Raw genomic sequence first — 22109 nt, forward strand, 5'->3', positions numbered from 1 at the left:
ATTATATGAATACCGTTGCAATTAATGCTGCGACGATAAATGATTATAATTATCGCGAAAGATAAACGAAGAAACTGAAAGAAGATGGAATGCTTTAAAGAATCGAGATTTTGTATTTTAGATTGTGCATACTCGGCAGAAGGCTATTAAAGGACATCAACGTTTTAAACGATTGCAATAAAAATTACGGCGGTGCCTTGCATAATATTTACTGTAACGGTACGAGTTGCGATCAGTATTATCTCAAGAACAATCTTACTATTGTGAACGGTATCCGTGGCTTGGCGAGCGGCGTGTTTTTAGGTGAGATTATAATTATATCATTAAAGAAATAATACCAATGAACAGTATAACATAGAAATATGGAATACACTCTGTGTTTTCTGTGTAGAGAACATATGGGGCAGTTACCAAGAGGAGGGTCAGTTAATCACTTACGGACACGATCCGAAAGACATGGATGTCCTGTCGGGATCGAGCTTTAACCAGGTCCAAGTCGATCTCACCACGACCTTCACTATACTCGTCGGTATATTCTTCCCTTCTGTGACGGGTAAGCAAACAGACATTTTTAGCAACGTTATATTCATCTCTTCGTTATGATATCAATCTTATCAATACTTATTAATTTATGTTTTAAATAATTTTGCTATAGTTGTACTTTATTTTTATTTTATGTAATTTTATATGCATACTTATTTGAATACTATTTTTAATGAAGTATTTATTTCAATTGAATATAATAATAAGAAATTAACGACTGCTAATGTGCAGGTATTATGGCGGGCTCCAATCGATCCGGTGACTTGGCTGACGCTCAGAAATCCATTCCGATCGGCACGATCTGCGCGATCTTGACGACCTCCACCGTTTATCTATCCAGCGTCCTCTTGTTCGCCGGGACCGTTGACAATCTGCTGCTACGCGACAAATTCGGTCAGAGTATCGGCGGCAAGCTGGTGGTGGCGAATATGGCATGGCCGAATCAGTGGGTGATCCTGATCGGTTCGTTCCTATCCACTTTGGGAGCCGGCCTTCAATCTTTGACAGGAGCGCCGCGGCTGCTGCAGGCGATTGCCAAGGATGGTATCATTCCCTTCCTGACGCCATTTGCTACCAGCTCCAGTCGAGGCGAACCTACTCGTGCTTTGGTGCTCACTGTGTTGATCTGCCAGGGCGGTATCCTACTTGGCAACGTGGACTACCTGGCGCCGTTGCTGTCCATGTTCTTCCTTATGTGCTACGGCTTCGTTAACCTCGCCTGCGCGCTGCAGACCCTACTACGCACGCCAAACTGGCGGCCGCGCTTCAAATACTACCACTGGAGCCTGTCGTTCCTCGGCCTGGCTCTCTGCATCGCTATCATGTTTATGACCAGCTGGTACTACGCACTGCTGGCGATGGGTATGGCCGGCTGCATCTACAAGTATATCGAGTATCGCGGTGCCGAGAAGGAATGGGGCGACGGTATTAGTGGTCTGGCGCTGTCTGCTGCTAGATATTCGCTGCTCAGGCTCGAGGAGGGGCCACCGCACACGAAGAACTGGCGTCCGCAGATCCTGATCCTCGCCAAACTCACCGATGACTTGGTGCCTAAGTATCGCAAGCTCTTTGCTTTCACCAGTCAGCTCAAGGCCGGCAAGGGTCTCACCATTAGCGTCAGCTGCATCGCCGGTGACTTCACACAGAACTCCGGCGAAGCGTTGGCGGCCAAACAGAGCCTCAAAAAGACTGCGGCGGAAGAGAGGGTGAAGGGCTTCGTTGATGTTCTTGTTGCGAAGAATGTCGTCGAAGGACTGAGCTCGCTGATACAAAACACCGGGCTTGGCGGATTGAAACCGAATACAGTGATACTGGGTTGGCCGTACGGTTGGCGGCAGTCGGAAGAGGAAAGAACCTGGCGAGTCTTCCTGCAGACCGTAAGGAGTGTCGCGGCCGCGAAAATGGCACTGCTGGTTCCCAAAGGCATAAACTTCTTCCCGGACTCTAGCGAGAAGATAATCGGCAATATTGACGTCTGGTGGATCGTGCATGACGGCGGCCTATTGATGCTACTGCCGTTCCTATTGAAGCAACACCGCACCTGGAAGAACTGCAAGATGAGAATCTTCACGGTCGCGCAGATGGAGGATAACTCAATACAGATGAAGAAGGATCTAAAGAAGTTCCTGTACGACCTGAGGATTGAAGCGGAAGTCGAGATTGTCGAAATGGTAATTACATTTCACAATAATCTCAATATAAAGAAAGATTGAATTCTTTATTTCTTTAGAAAATTTCTGTTTTATTTCTTGAAAATGGATAAAGTGCGATAAAAATGTTTAACAAAGAAAATGCGCGTTTATTTCGATAAATTCATATTCCACGTTTTGGTTTTTTTTTTATAGACGAACACCGACATCTCCGCATACACGTATGAACGCACCTTGATTATGGAACAAAGAAACCAGATGCTACGCGAGCTACAGTTGAATAAAAAGCAATCACTAGGAGTGGTAAGTGTTGAATTTTAGATTAGGGGCGGGGGAAATTGATTACTGTAACATATACAGGCATATAATGCTATGTAACCACAAATGGTGACGGTGATACTGATCGGTGTGTGTATGTTTGTTGCGTGCTCCTCACGGATAAAGGTGCAGACATTGGTGGACTTCAACGAGGTACCTGCCGAGGAAAAATTACCTCTGATGGTTTGTCAGATTACCCTCGGAGTTCCATGTATGCCTTCCTCCCATCATTGCTCCATCATTGCACCGACGATTTTATTGTGTATTCCTCCCCCACGATATCACATAACAATCTCATTCCTATTTCCAATAATATTAAGGTGAAAGAAACTGCCGCGGATCGCAAGTTAATATTTTACAAGTAAATATTAAATACTTCTAAGATTACAACGGAACTTAATTTGAACTAAAAACGTTACATCAAATATTGAAGGCTCGTAAAAATGTATGATTTCTGAAATAAAATAGTAAAGGATATAACAATATTTTGTGAAAATAAATCATAAAAAGCTTGAATATTAACAATTCTCTGCTTGTGATTTGAATTTCTAACTTTCGAAATTTACGACCAATTTGAGAACAAAAATTTTAGATATTATATTACGTTATTAGCGACCATGTTGGTTTGTTTCTTCCTGTCCATCATGATCTCAGGAACTCCCCGCGTCTCTCAGTTTCGGCTTAATTGGCACGATCGCTTACATAGATAGCATTGATTTGATGATCATAGTGCTTTGATGCTAGATTATTAGTTACCTTTCGACTGACTGTCTCCTGCTGTATAGGATAAAGCTTGCTTATTCGCTCAATCGCTTTATACATGATACAGGTGCAGGCGATTGTAGATCACCATCACAACGTGGATGCCAAAGTGCCGACGAAGGTGAGATTCCAGGAGCCGGGTAATCAGAGTACAAACGTGACCGACGATACAAAGCTGATGCAGGAAACCGATCAATCAAATAATAAGGAACCGGATCCTGCCGAGGAGGTAAATGAGAAGGACGAGGCTAAAGAGAACAATGCCGAAGAGACAAAGCTGATCGGTGGCTCGCCCAAGGCGGAGAATAGAGAGAATACGGAGAAGGAGGCGAATGAAGCGAAGGAGGCGAAGGAAGCGGAGGCAAAAGAAAACGACGCGGAGGAAAACAAAAGCCAAAGTCCGAAGAGACCCACGATTACACCGTAAGTACATTTTTGTATTTGGATTACACTAGTTACAGTTATCTTTCTTGATTTCGACATTGGTCGTTTATTTTTTTAACAAACAATTCTATAACAGCGACGAGGGTGACGTGAGGCGTATGCATACTTCGTTGAAACTGAACGAGGTAATCCGTAAAATGAGTAGCGAGGCTCAGCTAGTTATTCTTAATCTTCCTGGACCGCCACGGGACACGAAGATGGAGCGTGAATCTAACTGTATCCTTTCGATCACTGTAAATACTACGCTGTCAAAAAAAAAACTGGTTCTTATTACAAAGATACGAATTGTTAGCTATAATCTGATATATGAAAAAAAAATAAAAGAGACCGTTAAACTTCCTTAACCCTCGAAAACTAGATATGGAATTCCTCGAGGTGCTCACTGAAGGCTTGGAAAGAGTATTGATGGTGCGGGGTAGCGGACGGGAGGTGATCACCATCTACTCGTGAACTGAAGCGACGGGAATTGATGCCGTTGCCTTGCGGAAGCAGAGCTCTAGTTTACTTCTCAGTGACCTAAACGACACTACTCTAAGGAATATACTGCTCTTGTGCCATTGTCTACGCAGCCACTTGCGTCGCGCGCTCTGAAACTTGTTAAGGAAAAGAGGATGATGATGACGACAACGACGATCGGACACGGAAGACGAAGTTTCAGCTGAAGCCGACTTATTATGTGGACCGCGACGTGACCGATCGTCGTCTGAACGATGAAGCCAAAAGCGAGGATGCCAAAGGTTTTCTTTAAATGAATTTCTGAATGTAGAACGTGCGGGTTTATGTGTCAGATATGTACGCGTCAGGGGGTCACATACGGCAGCGCGGGCTGCTCAGATTCAGATTCGACAGCCTGTTAAGCTCGGCCGAGCTCGCCGGACAAAGTACACCGTGCACCTCTCGGAAATTGCCGGTACAAAAAATTGTAGCTCAATGAGACCAGAGTTCCAAGTAAACGTCACTTCGATTCAATTTCTTGCAACTGATAGCTAAAAACGTCTAAAACGAAAGGGAGAGAGAGAGAGAGAGCAAAAGTAAGAATGGCAAAAAAAGGGGGGGGGGAAATCAAAATTTGGTCCGAGGCTAAGGTCGAAGCATCTACGAAACCACTGCCAGACTACTTTCTAAATGCTTCGCGTTTAACCAAAGACGCGAGAGGCTCATTTTTCTACATGCATTGTCGTTACTAGGAAAAGAATAAGAGTAGTAAGTACGTATATAATTTTATTGCTTGATATAGATGAATCTAGAGTAGCCTAGGATAGCGCCGACTTTTATTATGATTATATATATATGTGTATTTGATAATAGAAAACGACGACGACGACGAGTGTGTCGAATATTATTGCATTTCCTTCGGGGATTGACTCTGCTCTTTTTTCCAGTCTCGCGCGGGAATCTCTACGTACGTACACACACATACACACATAAGGCCTGTTCGTTTTAGCTGAACTTCTTGCACAGTTCATCTTTCCTCTTTTTCTTTTCACGTTGGAGAGAAAAAGCGAAAAGATGAACTGTGCAAGAAGTTCGGCTAAAACAAACAGGCCTATACACGCGCGCGTGCATAACATATGTACAGACACACATTCGTGCGCGTTTGTATCGTCTTTAAGGCCTACCGGTCCAAGATGCCACTACCACTTTTAATCGATAACACCAAGTGAAGTTGAATCGTGACGCGAGGAGTGCAACCCGTGCAACCCGAAAGACTCAATGCCAAAATGCGCGGCGATCCTTACCGAATCTCATCGAAGAGAAACAAAAAAAATATATATATATATAGCGCTAGCGTATGTAAAGTAATTCTAATCGTATTAAATGTCGTCGTGTGCATGTCACGTTTCGCGCGTAGCCCCGTTTCCGGCCGCGCTTCATTTAGATAGGCCTTCTCTAATATACCTAATTAATCAGCGAGCGCGAAATAATCACGCCGGTAGTCGCTTCTCTCAATTTCTTCGACATCGTCGACAAATCGACGCGTTTTTATTAAATTATCTCAACGAGACTGTGGTAATTAAATTACATTCTTTGCCGAGAAAGAGGAAAGAAAGATTAATCTGATCAAGATCATTTTCATCTCTAAAAACAGCCGGAACTGATGTTAATTTTTAGATTATCGATCTGACGCTAATTTTAGCGCCGACATAAAATCGAGAAATTAATTTTATTTAAATCGCTTTTATTCCTGAAACGATCAAACTTTATTTCAATTTTCTGACTATCAAAGCGACGCTAAAGTCTATTTAGTGTCGAATAATTCGTTTCTTTGAGCTTTCTTTGACGAGCAAAAATCTCGAAAAAACTGAGAAAGAGATGACTGCGAGACTAGCGTTCAATGTAATATTTATCGACTTAATACTACTTAATCAGTGTCCGTGAGTAAGTTATATTGTGCTAAGAATTATGCGGGATTACGCACCACAACTTGTCAAATTTCTGCAGTTGTTGCAACTAGCGAAACAATCGAAATGATGAAATATGTCGTTTGACCGTATATATAGGATGTGTCGAAACTATCGCGTCTTTTCTCGGTCACAGATATTAAAATCTGATTGTTCCCAAAATCAGAAAATTAAAATAGCTTTAACTCGCTAAATTTGGGCAAATTTAATTTTGAGGATTTATACAGATAACGATTTTCGTTTTCTAATTAACTTTTGGATTCTATCAAATATTTAATTACCTAATATATCACTGATAAAAGAATATTTGAAAATTAAAATATTGCAATACACAATCAATTGAATCTCATTGAATTTTCATTGAAAGTTTGACGTCATTTGAGAGGAAATAAAAGCGTGATAGTTTCAGGTGCATTCTTATATATGTACATATGTATGTACATTCACATTGTTCATTGTAAAGTACATGCACTGTCCTGCAATACCTGTAGCTAGAGAAAAAGAACAATCGTGAAGTCTTTGATTATACCATATGAAAGTGTACCGGATTAAAAAATGGGTGAGCGCGAACGCGATATCGCTGCTGACCCGCTAGTGTAGACAAAGAAGAATATTTACATTAATGGGGGAGAAGAGATTCCTATATATATATATCCCACGCGTTGAATTGTTTCACTTTCAAACTCGTAACACCGACGCGGATTTGAATCGCGTCGGATATCCTGAAGCGAGAAGAAGGAAAGAGGCGTCGTATCAACGTAGAGTATTTCACGATTTGATCCTCGACTTCGCGAAACAATCATCGGAAGCGTAGCGAAATGCTCGTTTCAACACCAGTTCGACGGATATATGCAAGCAATATATATTCACATCGATTGGATCACGACAGACGAGTATCGGAAACAGAGCTGGGTACATAGAGACTCTAAATGTGTAGGAAACATATATACATATACATTATTATCTGCCTCTCTCCCATATATATATATATATATGTATGTATATCTCTCTCTCGTCCACGATGTTTACGATATGTACTTCATAATTTTATTACGTTACTTATCGATTGCATATATTTTATGTGTACTTATCTTACTCGATAGGTATTGGCACTGCATAGTTTATACGAGACATGTTGACATTATGAGAAAGTTTATTGCGAATACAAGTCGGACTGTTTTCGGATAAATCGCTATACACATGTTGTACATAAACACGTAGATAAAAGATAAAAGAGAAGTAAAAAAAAACGATCGCGTGTTTATCGTAAAGGATTTAAAGAAGAATGTGAAGGTGGGAAAGAGGATAAATGATGAAGAAGGAAATGAGAGTGTCCTTTACACAGATCGAACAGTATTGCAGTATTCTGCTGCCGCTTTAATATTTTACTATGTCGTATTTACTTTAAATGCACAATGACCACATGGCACACAAACGTACGCGTACGTGTGATATCTATATATATAGAATGCATATACATATATTTGGCCGGTGAGAATGAAAACGGTGCGAGGCAAGGATTAGAGAAAACTCTGAGGTGGTCTGGCTGCTCCTTGATCCTTCGCTCTCCTTAGTTTAATAGTGAAATTCGATAGTATATAAAGACGACTAACACCGTTTTCATCCTATTCGGCTAATAGTGTGTGTTATCGCCATCGGCGGAGATGCGACCGGCGTCTGCGGTTTATGTTCACTTTGCGGAAACAGAATGGTACCTGGAACGCATTCGGGATACTCTATCTCCGTTACCAAGAGTAACTCCTTGTAATTGCATTTTGTAGATAGATCGCAAAAGACTGAACAAGCGAGCTGTGGCGAAAAACACAGTGAATCACCGATGCGACCCATTGTGAATAGATAAAGAAAAAATGCGCACAATACTTTGGCTATAAAGGAGTTCCCATTGCTGCAAAATAGAAGATAAGATAGCTATTTCAGGTGGTGAAATAAATGCGAGAGTCGAACCGCGATGCAACTGCTCGTCTTATCCGTTGATCGACAGAGAGTCTGAATGTTGTGGAGATGATTGTTCTGTTTCCGCGGCATATTTCAAGCAATGATATATAAAGCGCGAGAATATTCTTTTCTCTAGAGAATATGCGAAGTTTCATTCGCGAGACATTCTCGTCTTCGCGGAGTATCCTCGAAATATACCCAGAGTACTCTCCGAAGAATATCTTCTTCGGAGAGAACTCTGTTCGAATATTCCCGGGGCGCTTTTCTCGCGGTCTCGGAGAAAGTTTCTTTGAGAATTATTTTTGTCGCGAATCCTCGAACGTAAATTTCGGGCGACGGAAGTGCAACTCCGGCTGTTAATGAGTTGGCTTGGCATTTGTCGAGGTATAGTACGGCGTTTTGCGGCGCGTTCCATTTAAAATGGGGCCGCGCTCTGGATTTAAATCACCTCTAGGCTGTGAGATGCGAGTTAAGCAGCGGACAAACTTGCTCGAAACCTCAATCATATGTGTCAAATCAAGTATAAATCTACTTTTAACGTACATCGTATAACCGATTATAAAAAGAAAGAAAGAAAAAAGAAATCTTTTACCAAAGCTCCTGACGGGAGGTATACACACGACTTACTTCTCACTCAAGAGAAACTGCGACGATTTCTTTCTGCCCTTGGGACTCGAATAAAGAAAATATATTTATTGACTCCTACACGGGAAAGAGAAAAGAAAAAAAAATGAGATATTGATATAGAGAAATAAAGATGTTATTAAATATACATACAGAGCGGACCTGAGGCGAGAAAATGGGAGTCGCACGGAGAGCGTCCTCGAATTTGAGATAATTTTTCCCTTGACATTCTTTCACATTAAGTATTTTACTTTAGATTTGCGTAAACGAGTAAGACTTCGTCGCTTGTATTTTTAACATGTAACTTATCGAACGTACTTATTGTTAGTCTCAGTTTTGAATACCTGTGTACTTATGCGGTTGAAGTATTCGTTAAGGAAAATTTAATCCTAAATTCGTCGACGCGTTCCTGCTAGATCCCGCCTTTTCTGGTCCATATTATATATATGTATACTATATGTATACAAGGTGTCTGCTTTCTCTTGACAATAGATACTGCAACAGGCGAAATTAAAGTGCGTTTCAGAGAGAGGAACGCGGGAGGTAATCTTGCCGACAAGGACACGCGATTTTGAAGTATTAAAATGGTCTCACACGCGTACATTATATCGATCATATAATTGTATATATTATTTTGCATAGGACGAACGAAACTCGATGTACGTCATTCCGTACAGGCTCATCCACGAATTATCGTGCGCTTAAGTTTGTTTTTTAATTAACGTTACTTGAATTGCGGCGTCGCGAAACGCCGCTCGTAACTGTCGTTAGGAGGAAGTGAAATACGGTTGCGAGACACCCTGTACACACATGGCATACGAGATACGAGATAACATATTTGTAGATACAGATTTTAGTCACATCTGGATAGTATATAGAGTCAATACTGTGAAAAGCCTGTAACTTACCTACCTATACCCTTTAGATAATAGATGATGACACTTGTAATTGATTTTCGAAAGATAAAGTATATGAATGAACAAATATACTGCGAGAGAGTCGATTAAATAAATAAATAATATACTTACGACCAAAACGTATCGATTTATATCATCGTCATTCTCCGAATCGTAGTCTACTTTCTTATTATATAAAAAAAATTGTTATATTGTTACCTCTATTATTATCACGCTATTTTTATATATTTCTATATACGATTATTATTTCACTTATATTCTGTTATTTCATCGCAGTAATAATTCGATTTTTCTTTTAAAATACAAAATTATATATGTTAGACGCACGCAAATAGTTTTATAAAGATATCGTTTATAAAAATAAACGTTTAGAGAGAGACAGAACAGAATATTTAATATAATTTAAAATTAAATTAAAATTAAATTAAAATTGGGCTTATTTTGACCAAACTCTGATTAATTTAATGATTAATTTAAGTAACACCTATATTTTATTAAGACAAACAGAATTATTAATCTTGCTCTTTAATGTATGAAAAAAAAATTAATATTCTTACAAATTATTAAATTTTATTATTAAATACATATGTATATGTATACATATATATATGTGTATATACAATAATGGAAAACAAGAGGAGGCAAGAATGTAAGTATTGTTAATACATACCAATTAATTTATTTCCTTTTCTCAGAATGGCTGCACAATGCATATCCTTTACACATATTTAGTGTAGAGTATTACGTACGTGCAAGCATGGTTGGAACGATCAAGCTTTGATATTACAAATAAAAGTTGATTAGATTAAATATAATCCTAACAATCTGAAGATAGAAAGCGGATTGTGCGCGCAATTTATTTGAGAAGAACACGTACGTATATCATAGTGTTATCGCTATTTGCTATGCTATTATATGTTTTACTTTTACTATATAGGAAATAAGTTGCTACATCTTGCATAATTTAATTAATTAATAAACATAGTTATAATTAAATGAAATAGATATTTTGATGTTAGACTATAATTAAATAATAAAAAATATTTGAATATATATCTACTTGTTGAGACACACGAAAAATTATAAAAATTGTTAAAAGTACATATTCTGTTACGAGGTTAAGCGAAAATGGCGATTCTCGATGTCAAAAACTCCGTTTAAATCGGCGAAAGTATTAGCATAGCATGTTAGGCAAGGAGGTCGACGGAGGTATTCTAAGCGAGGGTGATGCCTCCCCACACTGCCTTCGCGCAGTCACGCTGCTATTGGTCAGAGAGCGGGAACCTACTATCCCCTCTATGCATACCCGCCAGCGCTCTGATTGGCCGTGGGAGGGGCATTCTCGCCGTTTCTAAGGTGAGTAATTGGCGACGCAAATATTCTCCCCAGCGCGCCTAGCGGCCGGATCGCAAACTAGCGTAAAGGAGACAGTTTGTGCAAGTTTACAGCAGAAATAAAGCATACAAACAAAAAAAATAGCTCTCCTCCTGAAAAGAAGAGGAGAGTCACAAATTATTGTTGTGTTCCTCAATGCTCCACGTATTTTTCACCAGCAATTAGTTTACATTTCTTTCCAAAAAGCAAAGAACTAAAGAAAAAATGGGAGAGGACTCTGAAGATGGGCAAACCGGCATCATCATCAATGCGTGTTTGCTCTCAACATTTTTTATTAATATTAAATTGTAAATGTTAATATTATTTAATATTAACATTTTTATTAATAATTTAATATTATTAATACTATTAATGTTTATCATTTTCTATAGAAAAAAAGAAAACATTAATATCATTAATGCTTATATTATTTTCTATCCCTAATTTTAAAGGTCATTAAAAAATTTACAATTGTAAAATACATCTTCATCCAATCAGTTTATGTCATTGTATGACAAAATTCAGTACAGTAAATAAATCAACGGTACTAACATTTACTCTGTATACTTATTTCTGAGATTCAATTTGTATTACTTGTATCACACATGATTATAAAAAAGAACCAAAAATGTTTAATTTACAGTTCAAAAATCCGCAGTTAATTCATTTAACCCTTATGTGGGCAACCGGGTACCCGGGTATCCACCGCGCTATATATTTGCTCGTAGTTTGATGAAAAATTAAAATTTCGATTTATGCCTCCGAATCTCCATTATTTAACTCTTTTAGAAGGGAAATTCACTTACAGAAAATTTTTTTTGTAATATTTTGATCCTGAAAAACATGACAAAAGTACACATACATAATGCGGGCAACCAGGGTACCCGGGTACCCACTAGATAAAAAATAATGTTTTTTACTTGTAAATGAATTAATAACATTTTTTATCATTTATTATTGGAATGTTAGTTAATAAATAAACATTTCTAATGATTTTCATGAATTGTGAACATTTATTAGATGCAGTCCATTCTTACTTTCTCTATTCCACCACTCCTGCCTCACCCCTCTCCGGTTACCTACGTTAGTCCGACCTTCGCATCTGCGTGCCTCTCAGGGCCGTACGTTTCACATTTCTGTGAATGTTCTTACGGGCCCCGGGACTCTTATATAACTTAGATAGCTTCTATGGAAGTTTATTTAATAAAATAAATTGTTTCCAAACGATTTCGCACTCATAAATTAAGAAAAACTCGTAGTGGATACCCGGGTACCCTGGTTGCCTAACGACGTGGCAAAAGTTGGTTGCCCACATAAGGGTTAAAAGACATAGAGTACAGAAAATTTGATATTAATTTAAATTAATTAATCAATAGTATTTTAACTGTCCACTTTCTCAATTTTATTGGGGTTTACAACGAGATAGTCTTTCAGCCCATTTCTTCTCCATATCTTTAGTGACCTCAGGCATAGCAGCACATAAACATCTTTTTGTGAGTCAACATGACATAAATCTGTCAGACGTTTTGCTTCATACTCCTTCAACGTAGAGGTTTTAAGAGCTCCCCACTGTTGTTCGATGTCTGTGCAACTTAAATCTACTAATTCTGCTTCCTCCACTCTAGAAAAAATGCATTATAAATATATTTTTCTTATATTGAAGTCGGTGCTTAATACTGAAAATAAAAAGGCAAAACAATAAGATACTTGAGAAGACTAACCTTGTCAGGTAAGGAAGAACAGCTACAACATGTTTACATTTTTCGGATTGCCCAGCTGGACATTCACATTCTACAGACTGGTCTTTTAACAATCGCGAACCATATTCTTCTTCCAAATTCACCCAAACTTCAACTAAATAAGGATGTTGAGTAGTAAGACCTGAGGTTCTCTAGACGAGAGCCTGAATGTGTAACACACAGTCTTTCCTTTCTTTTAGTCCCACTGACACAATTAAACCACTCTCTAATACTTGCTCGCCCTCACGCATTGGACGCACAAAACCTTTAGTAGCATTCATAGGGTCCACAACGGAAAGAATCTTTGACATTTTCGAAAAATAAAATATAAACAATAACATATGTCCCGGTCTAGTCTTACATCTGTCTCATTTACGCTACTTCGGGATCTGGCCACCAGGAGCGCTCGGAAAATTTTTGCGTCGCCAATGTGGGGAAGGCGTGCCGCTGCGCGCTGTTCGAATACCTACTGCAACCTGCTCGCTCAACATGCTTCCCGCGTAACAGGAGCGATTTCTGAGGAATTAAATACGACTCCAAACTCGAGATTCTCGCTTTTCTCATAACTTAAAACTCTTTTCATAATTTTTATGATCTTTCAACGAATGCATAATGTATTTCTCACTATTACTTAATAATAATTTAATACTAATATGTATTGTTCATTAAATTAACATGTACTTATTAATAACATTTGGTTATGTGATACATATGTATATATATATATATATATATATATATATATAATTCACGCATACGCATAAGCGATATATGCATGTATATTGTAAGATTAAAAATAAGAATAAGATGATAACAAATTGAAATCAACTGTAATGAATGTTTTATCCAACGAAGTATACCTTGTGGTTTCAGGGAACAGTTTGTTTTATTAATTAATAAACAAATTAAATATTGCAGATACTATTTTATAATCAGGAGAATCTTCGTATGTTGCAAAATCTATTTGATTGGTACGAACAATTGCTGTCATGTTGATTTAATATACGAGTGTGTAATAATATCCTATCAGTGATTACCGTAGCCGTCGGATCTTTTTTGGTTAAGATATATTAAAAATATTAATAGTACATTATTTATGCCTTTATGCCAATAAACAATATGCGATTCAAAGATTTTAAAATAAAATGTTTTAAAACGTTATTGAATAAAAATAAACCACAATAAAAACGTTTCCTAAATCAGCATACGAATTTTGAAGAATTCTTAAAAAATGACGTTACGTTAACATTGTTATGTACCCTTTATTAACATAGGGCATGATCTCTCGAACAAGATTAAACGATAAAAAGTTTCAGAATATTGTTGCATAATGCTAGCCAACGATTAATAAAATCTTATATATATCTCAGCAACCACCGCAGATATAAAGATTATTCAAAAACGACGTAAAATATTGTAATTAGCGCTAATGTAATTGCAATATCATTAATAATACATCTCACATTAGGGAGGAAGCTGTGACAGCGTAAATGACGCTGCTTTGGAAGCAGGCCACTGGTGAATTTTAGTCCGTATCTACAATAGCTGTAGTAAGCTGTAGTAAGCCTCAAGATGTAAGAAATTGACCAATCACAGTCGATTATTCTCCTCACATTCGCCTGTAATTGGTCAATTTCTTACTGCTTGAGGCTTGCTACATCTATTGTAGAATCGACCTTATGCCCGTGTCAGACTACGGATTGGGATTGAGACTGGATTGAAATTTGACCAATCAGAGCAAAATTTACTAAACTTGAGATCAGTTTTCTCTGTTCTGATTGATTAAATTTCAATCCAATCTCAATCCCAATCCGTAGTCTGATACGGGCTTTACGGATAGACATTGCCGTGCACGCCGCGGCGCGCGCCGGCATTCCCGGACTCGGCGATCTAGGTCAAGGTCAATTTAGAAAGTAGGTCAATGTACAGCTCGTGACAAAAGTGTCCCACCGCGCCCGCCACGCCGCTCAAGTAGGTCAAGGCCATGTGTCGGTGGTTTGGCGCGAGAAAAAAAAGTCTTCCCTATCGTTTATCGCAAATATCTGGGCAACCACCCAAGATATAGAGATGATTCGAAAAGGACTGTTTAGTTTATACTCTGCGCTATTGGAATATCTCGATTTTGTTACTAACAATTACATCCTTTTGTTTATTTAACATGATAAAGCGCGCGCGTGCCGTAAAGATCGGGTGCCAAATGATTTCTGACTTTCATAAAACGCTTATATCTCGGCAACTGTAAATGATAGAAAGATGATTAAAAAAAGACTTTGTACTTTATACTTTGCCCTATTGGTATTACTCAATTATATTACTCGCAATTATGTACTTTCGTTTATTAAAGCAATAAAGCGCGAGCTGGCCAAAAGAATCGTGCGCCTCGCCATTCATCATTTTCATTAAACGCTTATATCTCGGCAACCGCAAACGATAGAAAGACGATTCAACAAGCACTCGTTAGTTTGAAATCTGCCCTATTGGAATTAGTCATTATTAATACTGGCAGTTTTACAGTTTCGATTACTAAGACGAGAAAGTGCGCGAGATCTTAACGAAACGTGCGCCGACCGACTTTTTATTTTCATTAAACACTTATCAAGGTTTGGAATCAAAGGAGAAACCCTAATCTATTAAGGATCCAAAGATCAATATTCTTGATATAACATTAATTTTTCTGTTTCGGTAATAAACGTTGCTTGTTGTTACGAATAACTACTACCTACATAATCCGCGTTTTTCGACTATAATGCAACTGATGTAATCTAACAGTAAAGTAGAAAATTCACAATAAAGGTATTAATCATTGATAGATTTATTAAAACTTTGATATACAAATTATCATGCACTTAATTTTATACTATACAATAATACGTAAATTCCGACATATCGTACCCCGAGAAGAACATTTGCACTGTCACAACTCAAAAATATTCGATTTTGAGTTAAGCCCATAAAAATATGGCTAAGGTGTTCCCTACATGCTTATAATATAGTGTTACAAGTCTATATGCAAAATATGCCGCACGGAAGCAGAAGTGTTAATCTTTTATTCTTTTAAACCAATTAAGTTGCGGTCGCTGAATAAATTGTGTCATAAGTGAAATAATTGACAAGTGAATCACAGCAGACGTCTTAAAAAAAAACAGTATAAGTTTTATCAACAAAATTATATAGATAACAGCCGTAATTGCAATTGCTTTAGTTATCTCACTACTCAAAAAAATTGAATTAAATTTGTTTTTCCACTCTCCTGAAAATTGTGGATTTTTGAGTTGTGACAGTATTCTTCTCAATGTGCGATATATCTACGTCAAATTTTTAGTAAAAAAAATATAAGATTTTTTTTAGCATACAAATTCATGAAAATACTTTAATTTTGTTTCTTTATTTGAAGAACATACAGGGGCATACATATATATATATACATATATATATGTATAAATATATGTATAAATATATATATGTATGTATGTATGTAAGTATATATTGTTGGAAAAATCGCATGTCCTAAACGGTCCACTCAAATTTTTATGTAAATTTAACATAATATTATATAATATTAATATTATATTATATTATATTATTAATATTATATTATGTTTGGAATATTTCACACAAAATATTTTACACAAAAATTTTAACAAGGATCTTTTTTAACAAACCTTTTCTTTTACAAAAATTGTCCAACAGTGTATCTATATATATATATACCCGTAAATGTGTTCTTATTCGTATATATGTATATATAAAGATATTTGCCTCTCTTAATTATCCAAGTCTCCAAATAAGAATTATAATGCTTGTCTGTGTACCGTTTTCAGAACATCGGAATCCGTGACGTTGCTGTTTATTCAGAGTCTTCTGAAGAACTTTGTCTTACATCTGTGGCCTGCATTTATGTGAAAAGTAATATAAATATAGAGAGAAATGTTTCAATAACACATTTTATTCGATTTTTAACTAAAATTATCACACTTTGAAGATCTATATATAAACAGTCAATGTAACTTATCAAAAGTAATTTTTATACGTGTAGTTGATCTACATCTTTGTACATATTTATATAATATCACTAGTATTTATTATTGCGAGTTAAAAGATATTGTTCAAAATAAACTGTATATTATGTACCCACATTAATTTAATTATAAAATGCACTAATAAGAGTATGAGCTATATAATAGGATTTAAGTGACCAGCAGATATCACCCGTAGCAAATTTTAATATAATATCTATATGATTTATATATTTCACTAATGCCGAGTATATTTAAATTTACTGTCCGATTGAAAGATAAAATGTATGCAAAGTAAATCGCATAATGATTCTCCGTAAATTTATTGTGAAAGACAAGAATGTAAAACTTTTTAAGAAAACATTAAAAACATTAAAAACCGTTTATATGTATATAGTAACATGAACTAAAATATAAAAGTAATGATATAAACATAAGAGTAAAATTACAAAAAAGCAGATATTGTACGATGACTATGTTCTCGTTGGCACAAAAAAAATCACAAGAAAAGATTCGCCAAGAATAAATATTTAGTTGCTAGCGCCAATGCGCTCATAATTTCCTCATAATGCAGTTTAGATTGACAGAGTGTTTCGATCAATATTAAATTTGTAGAATTATTTTAAGTAGTGTGCTCAACATAAGCAAATAAAATAATAATTAATAAAAGTAATAATTACCTTAAATTTATATTCTAAATCTATTATTAGTTCTTCTTCAGGCGATTGTTTCGTCGGGTCAGACTCTCTTTTTCCGGTTTTACTTTTGACATCTTCGTCCGTCGGGTCAGACTTTCTTTTTCGGGTTTTACTTTCAGGTAGGTTCTTGACATCTTCGTCCGTCGGGTCAGACTCTCTTTTTCGGGTTTCACTTTTGACATCTTCGTCCGTCGGGTCAGACTTTCTTTTTCGGGTTTTACTTTCAGGTAGGTTCTTGACATTTTCGTCGTCCACTGATTTAGCAGAACACGGTACAGGTCTGCAATTATAAATAATATGATTAATTAAACAGACAACTCGATAAAAAAATGTAAAAATTATAAAATCATAATTGATCGTGGTACTTCGTCTATTTATTCAAAATATTGTAATAAAGATATGTGGTGAGATGAAAGATAAAAAATTGTATGCACGTATATTGATATAAATATACATAAAGTTACTGGTACAATTCTTATGATAAAAAAAATTTAATTAATGGACTAATGTAAGTACACACTAACTTAAATACATAAAAATTCAATTATGAAAATAAAACATAAAAATTATATTTTAACATTTATAGGTCTGTCTCGGTAATATTTGTCCAATTAAGTTAAACTTATATCTACTTTTAACACTTAATGATTTATTTGCACATGGATGCATATAGTTTTTAATATTTCTCATTGTACTTGTACATTCCTTACCATTGTAATATTTTTTTGAAAACATTTACACATTTTACACAAGTTTACCGTACAATTTATGCCAGCAATATCAAGAACATTAAATACTAATTAAATATCTATCTGTTCCTTCGTCGGAAATGAAAATTAAGATACACACGTAATGATATAAATTTTAGTAAAAATGCAAAACAAAGCACATATTCTGCAAAAAATGACCGTGTTTCTATTGGCATAGGAAATATCAAAAGAAAAGTTTGACAACAAATAAATGTTTATATAGTTACCAGTTACCGCGTACCGTGCAATAATTTTTTCACACAGTGCAATAGATATATGTTTACAAATTAAAATGTGAATATTTAATTTTTGAAGTCAATTTGTACACTTTGCGCAATACAAGAAAAGAAAATAATTACTCGATATTAAAGCCTGCTATTCCTGTTTCTTATTCCTCTATGTCCTCGTTGACACAAAAAAATCCCAATAAAAGATTCGCCACGAATAAATATTTAGTTGCTAGTGCCAATAATTTTCTCATAATGCGGTTTAGATTGACAGAATGTTTCGGTCAATATTAAATTTGTAAAATTATTTTAAATAGTGTGCTCAATATAATAAGTAAGTAAAATTATAATTAATGAAAGTAATAATTACTTTATTTGCGATGAAGCATCTTTTGATTCAAACAATTTCGTCTGGTCTAATAAATCTGCTGTTTCACTTTCAGACTGGAGCGTTTCAAATAATTCCGCACATTCTCTGAAATTATATATATATAATATAATTAATTAAACAGGCAACATGATAAGAAAATTTCTAAAATTGTAAAACCATATAAATCGATCGTAACACTTCGCTTATTTAATCAAAATATTGAAATAAAGACATGTGGTGAGATAAAAGATCAGAAATATATGTATATGTATATACATATATTAATATAAATAAACATAAAGTTTCTGGTACAATTCTTATATAATAAAAAAATTTAATTAATGGACTAATGTATATACACTAACTTAAATATATAAAAATTCAATTATGAAAATAAGACATAAATATTTATATTTTAACATTTAGCTCTGTCTCAGTAATATTTATCCAATTAAATTAAACTTATTTCTACTATTGACACTCATGATTTATTTGCATAGGATACGTATACTTTTTAATATTTTTTATGTACTTGTGTTACATTCCTTACTATTGTAATATTTTTTGTAAACATTTACACATTTTATGTCTTTCCGCAGATTTATCGTACAATTTATGCCAGCAAATATCAAGAACATTAAATGCTTATTAAATATCTGTCTGTTCCTTTGTCGGAAATGAAAATTAAGATTACTAGTACACAAGTACTAATAATATAAATTTTAGTAAAATTACACAAGAAAGCAGATATTTCGCAAAAAATGATCATGTTTCTATTGGCATAGGAAATATCAGAAAAAAGTTTGACAATAAATAAATGTCTAGTTACTGGTTACCGCGTACCGTGCAATAATTTTTTCACACAGTGCAATATATGTTTACAAATTAATATGTAAATATTTAATTTTTGAAGTCAATTTGTACACTTTGCGCAATACAAGAAAAGAAAATAATTACTCGGCATTAAAGTCTGTTGCTGTTCCTGTTTGTTGTTCAGACCGTATTATCTGTTTGATAGTTTCTGTTTCACTTCGATGTTGTATAACCTCAGGCAAATTGTCGTCACTCATTAATGCAGAAGTACTGGGTGCGGATCTGGAATTATATGGTACGATTAAGAAACTAGAAAACCTAACTTAAAAAGTTTTTAAAATTTTACAATCATAAAAAATCGTGATTCCCTATTTATTTTAACACTTTAAAGCATACATTTTTTCTTTCAGCGAATTTTTATGAAACGTAATACTCATATAATATTAATTGCAACATAGTCGTAATTGCAATTGCTTTATTTATCTCACAACTCGAAAAAATTGAATTAAATTTGTTTTTAATCTCGCCTAAAAGTTTTGGATTTTTGTTGTAACAGTATTCTTCTCGGTGTGCGATATAATATCTACGTCAAACTTTTAGTAAAAAAATACATTTTTTTAAGCATACATTACTAAAAGTTATGTGTGTGTGTGTGTATATATATATATACAGGGTGTTTTGTTTTAAATGATACAGTCGATTATCTCGTCAATCGATGATTTTATTGAAAAATGTTTTATATTCTTAAAATCATCGGTTGACGAGATAATAGATTGTATCATTTAAAACGAAACATCCTGTACATGTATGTATGTATGTATGTATGTATGTATGTATATATATATATAGCTGGTTACCCGGGCTTCGCCCCGGAGGACATGTGTAGTAAGACACGCAAATAGTCTCTCTTTTAATCCTTTATATATATAGATAGCTTAAAAGCTATAAAACTCTGAAGCTTTTTTTTTTTTTGTAAATTCCTTTATCAATCATCATTCAAATCACGTTTACATTCTGTATTTGTAATTTTTAATCACTTTTATTTATATAAAAAAATTAAGATATTAAAATGATGGACTTCCACACCACCCTTGAGGTTCCACCTATTGGCGCGTTAGGTTTTTTATAGTAGACCTTCGCCTTAAGCCCTATTATACTACTTCTCATATTATTTTCTCGCATAGCGCAGAATACATTTTGATAGTAATTACTGCGCGTTGCGCAGAATGCATTTTAGCTGCAATTACTGCGCAAATCGCAGAATGCATTTCTGTTTTTCTTTATTTTATTGTAAAACTATATCTATATATATAAAGGATTTATAATAGAATAACGAAAAATTATACACTTAATGCAATCCCCGGGAAATTCTATCCCTACTTCATATACAATTCTTTGCGATTCGGTCAATTATTTCCGGAAAAATTGGAAAAATTGAAAAAACCGGTTTCCATAAAATCGGTAGCAAAAAACTATACTCGTCTTTGTGACAAATATGATGCCTTGGTCATACACAATGCCTTGTTCAGACTCGATGTCTTGTTCAGACACGATGTCTTGTTCAGACACGATGTCTTGTTCAGACACGATGTTTTGTTCAGACACGATGTCTTGTTCAGACACGATGTCTTGTTCAGACACGATGTCTTGTTCAGACACGATGTCTTGTTCAGACACGATGTCTTGTTCAGACACGATGTCTTGTTCAGACACGATGTCTTGTTCAGACACGATATTTTGCGCAGACATTATATTGTTTACACACTCGTCTTTGTGACAAATTTGATACCTTGTTCAGACACGATGCCTTGTTCAGACATGATGTCTTGTTTAAACACGATGTCTTGTTCAGACAACAATGCCTTGTTCAAACACGATCGAAATTTATCCTTTTTTTGAGTTGAAGAACATCGCCCCGGAGGACATATGTATTAAGACATGCAAATAAGTAATAGTGTATATTTTCATTTAACACCAGTATGACCTTTTTTTCCTACTTAAGGACTTCTTTATAGACCACATTGGTAGTTCTCCCCTCAGGTGCTAGGATTACCAGACTGCTAGGTGAGCTTACCCTTGAGCAGGCCACGTAAAACTGCCCATGTGAGAAACAATCCTCACTTAAATCAATCCCTGCTACTTTCAGCGATTGCCCCTGGGACTTATTGATGGTCATCGCAAAACAGACTTTGACAGGAAATTGCAGCCTCTTAAACTCGAAAGGGTACTCTGATGGTATGAGAGGTATGCGTGGTATAAACACTGTATCTCCCCGAGCACAGCCGGTAAACACTGTGGCCTCGATGACATTCCTATGGAGAGCCTTTACTCGTAGCCTGGTTCCATTACAAAGTTTGGGCGGATTGAGGTTTCGCAGCAACATTACTGGAGCCCCCACTTTAAGTAGAAGCTTGTGAGCTGGTAAACCAGGAGGATTCAGAGTGTTGAGGAACTCTACGGGGTAGTTGACCGCGTCATCTGTCCTGACATGAGATTGTATTACCGAGT

General features: G+C 35.8%; 1 protein-coding gene and 2 long non-coding RNA genes across 10 annotated transcripts in view; 1 reads left to right on the forward strand and 2 right to left on the reverse strand.

The window, feature by feature from the left end:
* Positions 1-9725, forward strand: part of Kcc (solute carrier family 12 member kcc) — a 78211-nt gene extending 68486 nt beyond the window's left edge. For 6 of the 8 annotated variants that reach the window (XM_071709387.1, XM_071709391.1, XM_071709393.1 and 3 more), the window contains 8 exons: positions 122-303; positions 392-553; positions 775-2213; positions 2388-2495; positions 2637-2693; positions 3340-3695; positions 3793-3932; positions 4075-9725. In XM_071709387.1, the coding sequence (XP_071565488.1) occupies positions 122-303; positions 392-553; positions 775-2213; positions 2388-2495; positions 2637-2693; positions 3340-3695; positions 3793-3932; positions 4075-4166 (2536 nt within the window). In that variant the 3' untranslated portion in view covers positions 4167-9725. The remainder of the gene's footprint in view (positions 1-121; positions 304-391; positions 554-774; positions 2214-2387; positions 2496-2636; positions 2694-3339; positions 3696-3792; positions 3933-4074) is intronic. The other 2 variants (XM_071709388.1, XM_071709389.1) reach the window with 2 other exon arrangements.
* A 1743-nt stretch (positions 9726-11468) lies between these two features.
* Positions 11469-13299, reverse strand: LOC139774210 (uncharacterized). The gene is made up of 2 exons (XR_011718536.1): positions 12711-13299; positions 11469-12610 (listed from the first exon to the last, which is right to left on the reverse strand). It is a non-coding gene; the product is annotated as an uncharacterized lncRNA (long non-coding RNA).
* Positions 13300-16382: 3083 nt separating this feature from the next.
* On the reverse strand, positions 16383-18905 carry LOC139774203 (uncharacterized). The gene is made up of 3 exons (XR_011718535.1): positions 18789-18905; positions 17425-17722; positions 16383-16617 (listed from the first exon to the last, which is right to left on the reverse strand). It is a non-coding gene; the product is annotated as an uncharacterized lncRNA (long non-coding RNA).
* Between the last annotated feature and the right edge of the window lie 3204 nt (positions 18906-22109).

This window comes from Temnothorax nylanderi, unplaced genomic scaffold (genome assembly GCF_030848795.1).
Source record: "Temnothorax nylanderi isolate EJ_2023f unplaced genomic scaffold, tnyl_v1.0 TNYL_tig0076_pilon, whole genome shotgun sequence".
Taxonomy (NCBI): domain Eukaryota; kingdom Metazoa; phylum Arthropoda; class Insecta; order Hymenoptera; family Formicidae; genus Temnothorax; species Temnothorax nylanderi.